Source organism: Charadrius vociferus, unplaced genomic scaffold, assembly GCF_000708025.1.
Source record: "Charadrius vociferus isolate BGI_N301 unplaced genomic scaffold, ASM70802v2 scaffold487, whole genome shotgun sequence".
NCBI lineage: Eukaryota > Metazoa > Chordata > Aves > Charadriiformes > Charadriidae > Charadrius > Charadrius vociferus.
Window position 1 is genome coordinate 900,857 of NW_009649169.1, and position 9,764 is coordinate 910,620.

At 43.8% G+C, this 9,764-nt stretch overlaps 1 protein-coding gene across 1 annotated transcript in view; it reads left to right on the forward strand.

Annotated features, from left to right (window-relative positions):
* CD96 (CD96 molecule) overlaps window positions 1-7,827 on the forward strand; it is a 27,930-nt gene extending 20,103 nt beyond the window's left edge. The window contains exons 10-15 of the mRNA XM_009888505.1: window positions 134-208; window positions 2,584-2,658; window positions 4,523-4,603; window positions 5,263-5,346; window positions 6,526-6,649; window positions 7,719-7,827. Coding sequence (XP_009886807.1) covers window positions 134-208; window positions 2,584-2,658; window positions 4,523-4,603; window positions 5,263-5,346; window positions 6,526-6,649; window positions 7,719-7,827 — 548 coding nt within the window. The remainder of the gene's footprint in view (window positions 1-133; window positions 209-2,583; window positions 2,659-4,522; window positions 4,604-5,262; window positions 5,347-6,525; window positions 6,650-7,718) is intronic.
* The last annotated feature ends 1,937 nt before the right edge of the window (window positions 7,828-9,764 follow it).

Below are 9,764 nucleotides of genomic sequence, written 5' to 3' on the forward strand. Positions count from 1 at the left end.
CCTGCTGCAGAGCCTGCATTTACCCAACAGCTACTGCAAGCTCTTTGATACAGGTTGGTTTATGATTTATTAATATTATTTTTAAAAGACCTTTGCAACTAAATGTGATACTGTGTAATCTGTTTGTCTTTAGAGCACCAGTCGACATCTTTGGCTTCTCTAGATTTCACAAGTCAAGCAAGCTCAGCTCCTGCTTCCACCACACAAGGTAATCAATTCAGCAAAAATGTTTTCTCTGTTGCTTCAAGAACACAGTAGAATGATACATAAACACAATAACTGTTTTGCAGTTTTTGTAGCAAACACTTTACTGTTCACTGAAGCCCTTTTCCTAGTGCATGATACACTAGGAAGTCCACAGTTCAAAAATAAATATATGAGAAAATACTGCCTTGATTTAATCTTTTTTAATGCTCTGTTCAGGATATATGCATTAATTTCAGCAAGTGAATAGACAGCGAGTATATGTTTTTAAAATACTTATTCCTTGTATCTCTTCAATTAAATATCATACAAAAATAGAATGACATCAGGGCTAGAAAAAGTACAACCCAAACACTGGAGCACAGGAGTACAAATACAAAGCACCGACAAACAAAACATTTACAGCAGATGACTCAACTCGGTGATTTCTTCTCTGGGCTGGTGACACCGAGGCCAGTGGAGGGCAGGGTGACTCACTTGGAAGGGTTTAACCTCGCCTCCCCGGGGAGAGGTATGTGCACCAGCGACTGGCATGCACTCGGCAGCGTGGCAGCAGCCTGAATTGAGAGCAGGAGAAGCCGTGAACCTCCTGCCTTCTGACCCCAAAATCAAGGGTTGACGCCCGCCAGTCCCAGCAGAGTGCACTTTCTCGCAGCACAGCCTGTCTGGAAACACTTTTTTCTTTAAAGTCTCTTTCCTTTTTGAAGCCCAGCCGTTGATCCCTGTAGGACTGGCTGGTTTGAAGCAGCAGTTAGAAGGGTGCTGGGGCTGCCCTTAAAGTAACCTGTATTACACTCTAACAGTATTTACCCTGAGATGCACAACTAATGTGATGGGCAGTGTGCGGGGTAATACTGGAGGACAATGTTGAACACAAGGCTTCATCCTGCCCCAGCGGAGTGCTGTTTGCAGCTGAATCACTCAATGTCAAGCCCTGGGGCATGAAGAGGCTAGAACAAGGTATGCCAGGGCAGGAACACACATTGCAGTAGTGCTGAAATTAAAGTTTGCTGCTTCTCACGCTGCCTTCCCCATCCCCAAAGTAGAGGCACTTGCCCAGCCTGGCTGACAGCAGGCAGCAAAGCACTTGTCCATGTGGACCGAAAGCCCTTCTGTCTCAACAAACAATTTCACAACAAAAGCTGTAAATATACAATGTGAACAGAGAGGATTCTCCTTGATGGATTATGTATCTTCACTGTTTGAGGAGGTAGAAGGTCAAAGTCATAGTGTAAGCTGGAGCTGAGCCATTTCTTTTCTGTAAGTAGCCCAGGAAACAAACATCTGCCTTTTAAGCAATGCCCCTTATGTGCAGCAGTTGTGGTGTGCCAACCATGGGTTGGTGCTTCTCCTCTCTGTCTCACTGCTGCTTCCCACACCAGCGCCACCATCAGCTTCTCGAGCAGATCCTTTGGCCTGCAGTTGAGTCAGGATGCCAAGTCCAAGTCTGCTGTTCTACAAAGGGGTTTGGTTCAGTTCCTGTTATTTTGTAATTTTTTAACGAAAACCCGAGAGACAGCTGGGAATTGATACGAGGGAAAAGTGCACAGGAGAAGGAGGAGGGGAAGACAAACCCAAGGCTATTCAAACTGCAGCCTGGTCTTTGCTTAGCTTCCATGGTAGCTCCATCTCTGAGTCCAGAGATGCTCAGGCTTTGAGCGCTGGGTTACAGCTTCATTTCACCTTCTCAGGTTTGTTCAGATGGCTTAATGATACTTTTCCAACAATGAGACAGGTGTTAGGAAAGATGAACTCTTTTTAGTAAATGTGAAATAGTCCTCTCGGGAAAATTGAGGTCTACTTGCTAACTACCTGTGTTTGAATATCAGCTAAATATCTAGGTTAGCTCTAGAATACCTACCACTTCAAAAAAAAGAGTAAAGGAAAATGTTAAATACATTGGTATTTGGCACCCAGCATCACAGGTGTGACTCCTGTACACTAACTTCTACAAAACTTCTCTTTGCTACTTGGGAAAACAGTTTTGTCTCATTGGAGCTGGTGAAACCCTGTTTAAATTCTGATTTATGTACATTTGTTCATTACTCTCTATTGGCTTCAGGATGAAACAAGCCAGTGAACTCAGAACTACTGAGTTGCAGCTGAAACTCAGCTGAAATCCAAAAATACATGCTCAAATGCCCCATACGTTTATTCATCCATCTCACCAAACTCCTCTTGAGTTTCTAGCTTGTGACAGAGTTTAAAACCAGACACAGAGTTTTGTGGTGTTTGTCTGAGGGAAGCCAGCATCTCAGGTAGTATGTTCCAACTCTTTGACCTCTTCAGTCAGGAAACAGGTAAGAAAGAAGGAAAAATGAAGAATGAGTGCTGGGATGATCTACAGCAATTTTTACAAGCTTGTGTGCTTCTCAACAGGAGCACTGATTTCTACTGTGGAGACAAAAAGCTATACTGGCACCACAGCATTCAATGAGAGTTTGACAACAGCGCGTAAGTAGACGATGCATGTTCTCTGCTTTACAGGACTGTAGCAGGGGAGCTATGTCGCTAAATACAGGTGTTGCCAAGTGCGAATGTGCCACCAACTTAGCAAGGGTTGGGTTGCAAATCTACAGCGATCTGGAGTATCTTGCAAAAAGTACAGCAGCAGGTATTCTGCTCTACACGGTCCTCAGTTTGTGATGCCTTTTCCAAAAGCATTAGCTCTGTAGTGCTTATTTTCAACTAGTTTGATAGTCATCACATCGCCATGCAAAAATTATTAGTAAACATGGAAAAGTTGTGTCCGAGCAGAGACCAAAAGTCAGGTGCCGTAATCTGTACCAGCTTTTCAGTACTTCACAGAAGCAATTCCCCTGCTGAGTTGCACTGAGTTAGAAGATAAAGACTTGACTCTTCCGAGCTGTCAAGGATTTGCAGCAGCAAAAGAGGAACGAAAAGCATTTAAGTATCCTGGGTTTATTAGACGTATTTAATTTAATAATATTAAAATTGAGAGAGTTGCTAGGCAAATGTAGTGAGTACTGAGGGTAGTTTATAGATGAAATAAATTACTAGAGAAGCTAAATAAAATCATGGAGCAGCAATGAAATAATGAGATAATGTGGGACAATAAAGGCTGGTTAATAGAACATCGAAGGGCGGCCTCATTAAAGATCAATAAATCAATAAAAAAAACCCCTAGGGGTGGACACTTTTTCACAAACCTTTCCCTTTAGAAAATCTCTGCTCAGCAGCAGAAAGCCAGAAGTGACTTTCTTTTGTAACGTCTTGGTTTGTCTTTGTGCTTTCAGAACAGGGAGGACCTGTCAATGCGCTTTTGCATTTGTATGGCAGTCATCTTTTGGCTGAAGTGCAACAGTAGCAGCCACTTTCCATTTTCTGAATATATTTTTGGCAGCACTCCACCACTTATTTACCCGCATATAACCCGCAGCCACACATTTAGACCGAAACTTCATGATGAATTCTAATGCTTCACCATCCTTCTCTTGCACAGCTTGCTGGTTGCAATTTTTGCTAAAAGCGTGCTGAATCACACCGCTGTTTGCAGGAGGTACCCTGCGTTGTACCTCTCATCGGCATCCCTACAGCCGTGCCCGCCTGACCACCAGCTGAGGCATGGCCTTCAAGGGTCCTCAGCCTCTGGCAGCTGGAATTGAGGGCAATTTCCAAGCGCCCAGCTCGCTGAAACAAACCAGTCTGGTTCCCTGTGCCCCCCCCAGGGCCACTGGGCTCACACAACAGGTATTACCATTATCAGCTCAATCCTCCAAGGCTCTAAAACAAGCCATTACGTAAATAATAATAAGTAGTGCTTGTCGGCATGCTGTAGAGAGCAGAGCGTTATGGGATCTCTAAGTGTGCATCCTTTTTTTTTAATATAACTTTTTAAAATGCCAGATCTACCATGCTTATCCCCATAAAATTAAACACCTAATAAACGAGGAGAAAAGAAGAACTGAATTGAATTAATGTCGAAAACTCTCATTGAATTTTTAGAGTGCCCTAAAATTGGACTGATTTTGGTTGGGCTTTTTAATACGTACATACACACACACACACACACAAAAAAATCCTTGAGTGCTCAATTTCAATCAAAATCAGCATCTTACGAGAAAGAGATTTTCCTGGCTCTACCCATTACTCATTTACATCATTTAAACAATGGGGGTTTTTTCTGGGATTTATAAATGAGCAATTATATTGAGAGACTTACAGGTATCTATGTTGTTTCATTTGTTGTTTGCATCAGAGAAAAGCAAAGGGTATAAAATAGCCACAGTTAAGCCTAACGAAGCAGTCACGTACAGGCTTGTAAGATAATTGAAGGGTATTATTTCTTTTTGTACAGATTTGAATGATTCCACCACCGAATCCCTGCAAAGCCTCAGGAATGACACGGGCTCCTCTGAGAATACAACCCTGGCGCATCGTAAGTGCTGTGGCAGCTCTGGAGACGCTGTGCCATTGTCTAGTTGCATATTTTAGCTATTATTTTGGAAGAGACGAACGGAGATGGCTAGAAGAAACAGGAACGTATCCTTAGGCAGCACTGATCTTAAACATAGGTAGCTTAGCTGTATTAGGAAAGGCAAAATATCTGTCTACAAACAGATAAAAGATGATTTTGTGGTTGAGACACAGTACTTGACAGAGGCGACTGAGGTTTCACTCAGTCACGGCAGAGGCAGACTCTTTGTGTTGCTGCTAAGCCACTTAATATCTTTAGCTTTTTCATTACCATCAAAGAGGTAAAAAGCTTATCATTGTCCCAGACTGCTGCGCAGCTCAATGCTGGCTTGCTGGAATATCTTAATAGGTGTTTTCTAATACTCCTTCTTTCTTTCTTTCTTCTAATATTCTTTAATTTGATAAAAGCACATTTTTTGTCTAACACTGGGTTGTAGGCCAAAAATGTAGCTGTCTTGCCAAGTGAATTTTGACACCTTGATTCTGGAATTTGATTACCAGTCTTCATCAGGGTGAATAACAGTGGCTTCAAAACACAATCTTCATTAAAAAAAAAAAAAACAAAACAACACCAAAACCCAAATAAGTTACTAAAAATGTTCTGTACCAATATCTTTTTAGGTAACCTGTCCTTCAGCATCACAGACCAGCCAACTTCAGTCGGGAAAGGTTTCTTTACTACCAGCAGTCTGCTCAATAGTACTGGTGAGACATTATCCTACAAATCCTCTTCTTTCAGCGTGCTGTTGCAGTAAGTGAGAAAAGCAGAGAAGCGTGAAACCTGGAGCATCGTGTACATTTGACCAGGGCAGTTCAAAAAAAGGGAAAAGAGATGAAAAGAGGAGTCATGGTTTCTGTGTCCCCACACTGCAGCTTATCACAGGCTTTTGGCATTCCCGCCTGTAGAGGGAAGGGGAGGCTGGGAGAGACTCTCTTTTTGATCTTCCTCCCCAGGTACACTGGGAAGAGATCCATTTCCAACATGGTGATCGTGGAGGTGTCCCTACTGTCTGGATTCGTCCTGGCTCCAGGATCCAGGATGTCTGTAAGAAGCCTGGAATTAGCGCTGTGTCTAGGACCCAGGCTGGGCTGATGTACCAGTATGACCAACCTTGCAAAGGGTCGTGACGCCAGCACAACTGGAGGTGACACTGAGGTGGTATCGCCCACTGACTCTTGTGCTCCAGCCCTCTCTGACACCAAACCTACTGCTGCACCCTCCATGGCAGCTGGAGGAGGACCATGTTCCTCCTCTCCTTCCTCCCCATAGCCAGGACCCCGAGGGCACCTCTTTCAGCCACCAGCACCCCCGGGGGTGGCTGCGCAGGAGGGGGCAGTGAGGGGATCCCAGCACCACGGTGGGGAGAGGCAGCCGGGGCGAGGCAGGGATGCTGCGCCGCCAGCAAGAGGCCACCCCAAAAGGCGGCTGCGCCCTTGGCCAGACGTTTTGGCAGGGTTTGCTGTCAGAGGCGTGAAAAATCAGGTGGTGGGTGGGAGGGCTAGGGCAGGCAGCTGTGCCCAGCTACACCACGACGTGCTTCCTCTTCTCAGAGAAGCTCATGGGGGAACAGAGAAAACCACTGGTTTTTGGATGAAAAGCTGGCTGGGCTGTGCCTGAATAATGTCATCCTGTGAATCAATGGGTGGCTGACATCAGCCGGCAAACCCAGTCAGAACAAAAATGAGTGAAGTTCACAAATTAAAGCTTCCAATGCTCAGAGTTTGGGATCCTCCACCTGGGAACCTGGCGGTCGGGTGTTGATTTGGGGCTGCATTGTCACCAGTACAGTGCCTGGTGGGAGCAGCGACCCACAGGCAGCAAGCACGGATTTCCCTCCTCCCCGAGGACATTCAGCTGAGCTCTGTCTCCTGTGTCCCTTCCAGGCGGTATGAGGAACACCAAAGCCAGTCGCTTCCCCTGGCCAACAGTGGTAGCCGTCCTGCTCCTCTTCTGCAGTTTTCTAATAGCTTTGGGCATCAGGAAATGGTGTCAGTACCAGAAAGAGATGTAAGTACTGGGGAGAGGAACCGCAGGGGCGGGAGGGGTGGCACAGGGGACAGCACAAACTCTAACCCAGCTGTTTGGATTTGCGCATTTTCATTTGAGACTACCCATAACGCACCAGACCTTTAAGTATGTGGATCGCTAATGTTTTTTCATACAGAGGTGTGAAATGTGGAGCGTTCTCAGTCCTTTCATCTGTCCTGTGGGTTATCTGTAAAATAAACTTAAAAAAAAAAAAAAAGCTGTGGCAGCTTCAGGGTGTGAGGGAAGAATACAAGTCAATTTTTTTCCCCAGAGCCTCCGACTTCTATTAGCTTCCTTGCCATCTGCTCTTACTCTCTCATTTTGCACGGTTACTTGAGGACATGTTTTAATGAAATTGTACTTTTAGGGCAGTTCTATTTGAGTTGTGAATAATATATGTGAAAGTAGGCTACTCGAAACTTAATGCCAGTCAAAGAAGCATTGAGTTTGTAATTATTACCAAAGTTTAATTCCCTACTAAAGCACTCTGAGATCTACTGATGTAGTATCTAAGTATCTAAAAGCCAATTATTTTTAATCTTACTAACATTACTAAAATGTTTCAAAAATCATGGTGATAATGAGTCATTTGTGGTTCTAGAAAAACTTGTTAAAACATGACTGCAAATTCTGTATATTGAAGGTCAAAATGGGATTGATTTTTTTTCCCCTGATTTGGGATGGGATCTTTCTTTATCTTAGCCTATAAATTGCCAAAAACACCTGTTATGAGTCTTTAAATATAATTTTAGGGAGCAGTGTGAGCAAAATAGCTCAGAAAGGGTTTTGAACAGTTCACCAGGACCATGATCTGTTCTTTTAAAGTGTGAATAAAGTAAAATTGTGAGGTGGGAGCTGAGAAAGCCAAATAAGTACCAGGAGGTTCGGTGGAGCTATAGAAAAGAAACAGGGAAGTTGCAGTGTGTGAGAGCAAATGTCAGGTGCTCTTGTAATGATTTACTGTCCATCTGCCTCCTCCTGTGAACATTTTACAACAGTCTTTTATATAGCTTTTGTGTGACACTGCGTTTTTATTCTTCTGTTTCAGTATGAACAGACCTCCGTCTTTCAAGCCACCACCACCTCCCATACAGTACACCTCCATGGTGGAGTCTGATGGGACCCCCCCATCCTGCCACGAACTGGAAAACCTGTAACATTGCCTACACCCCTTGTGCGAAAGACTGACACAGTTAAAAGGCTCTGTCTTTAAAACAGCGACTACAGAAGTTTGGTGTTAATGACCCATATTAAAATTCAGAGCGCCTAAATGATATTAATGGTGGAAGCTGAGCACTCCTGAGGACACTTACTTCATCCTGTCTATCTCTATGTATGCATTACGTTAACACCATTGTGAGTGTCACCGGTGAGATTACATGCGCTTAATTTGAATTGGGTGATCAACTGGGAATTTGCTGTCTTGTTAATGGGAGCAGATTAACACATCACTCCGCCAGCCTGCCGGAAGAGTGTTGAAGCTTTTTGTTTTACTAAGTGTATAGAGACGACAGCTCTGCGGTATGGACACCGCGATTATGCAGGAAACGTTGGCTTAACACAAGCTTTTTGATACCTACATGAGCCGTTCTTAGAGCCATTATTTTTTACTATACAAATATTGACTAATATGACCCAATATATAATTTCCTATCACTGTGGAACCAAACAAAAAATAATCAGCACCTTACACAGAAAGAAAATAGCCCGCATCTGCCTTCACTGGGGTTGAAGCACAGGATCGTGGGGAGGCACTGGTGAGATGAAAGGACACAGCGCAGGCCTGGTGGAAGTTTTCGTGAAGGAAACGCAATTGCCATTGGTGAAGTTATGAGAACGAGCCAGCTTTGGCCTCATGTACAAGCCACCCGTGGACCAGAGATTCAAGGACTGAAGTGAATAAGGATCCTAAAGATAATGGAAAATGCCAGTCCTTTTGGAAGTACTGTGCCTTTGAAACAATAATTACGCTTGAGTTTAGTTTTTTGGAAATTATATTTACAGTACACATGAAGGAAAAAAAAAAAAAGGAATACAATAATTTTATTCTCCTTTGGTCTTAATGAGCTTCTGTCATTTGCTATCTTCACATTTTTCGAGACCGCAGGGGTAGTTTCCCAGGTGGCTTAAAGCCTGTGGAAAGGATGATCCAGTCTTACCCCTATCCTGCCCGGGCTGCGTATTACCTTGCATTGACACTAATGACTAAACGACCGTGCTGAGGGTGGGATCAGCTCAGCCTGCTGCACAGTTCTCAGCCAGGTCAGCAGCTGCGTGATCACTGATGGAAGGCACAAGAGCTGCAGCAGGAGCATGGCTTTTGGCAGCAGCACGGTCTGACGTTACCTTCCGCCAGCCAAGAAACTGTCCCTCCAAGCTTGTTTGAAAATGTATTGTTACCACACTGGTATTTCTGTAATTAGTGTAAACCAACTAAAATTGAATCACGTCAAGCTTAAAATTGGGATTCTGATTTAGGATGGGATTTGCTTTATTTACTGCTAAACACTGGTCGATGAGTATCAGGGTTCAGAGCGCTGTATTTCCTGGGACTTTAGATGAATGAGCGGCTTACTGGAAAGAATGATCTGACAGACCTTTTTAAAGTATTTTGTTGTATTATTTACCTTACAGCACAAGGAGTTCTAAATCCATCACTAAGGGAATATCTGTGCTTGAACAGAAAACACTTTCCTTCTTACGAAACTATACAGATTTCACATGCATGGAAGGCTCAATATTAATTTCAGCATTGTTTGCCTGTATGGGTTTGTAGAAGCAAAGTAGTTTAACTTTTGTCATGCTTTCAGTCACTGCAAGAGAAGGCAGCTTTGTGTTCTTAAAAAAGAAATCAGAAAAAAAAAAAAAAAAAAGCTAGATAGCCATATTCCAGGGGATGTGGAAAGCCAGGACTTTCTTCCTTGTCATTAGATGAGGATGACTGGCCGTAGCATACCTGTCGAAGATGGATTATTTTATCACCTTGGATATTTTAATCCCCTCGGGCCAGAGATGTTCCCTCCGACACCGAGGTTTCACCGGGTGTTTTGAGAAGCTCTCGGGCTCGGCGTGGTTTCCACTGCCGCCTGCTACC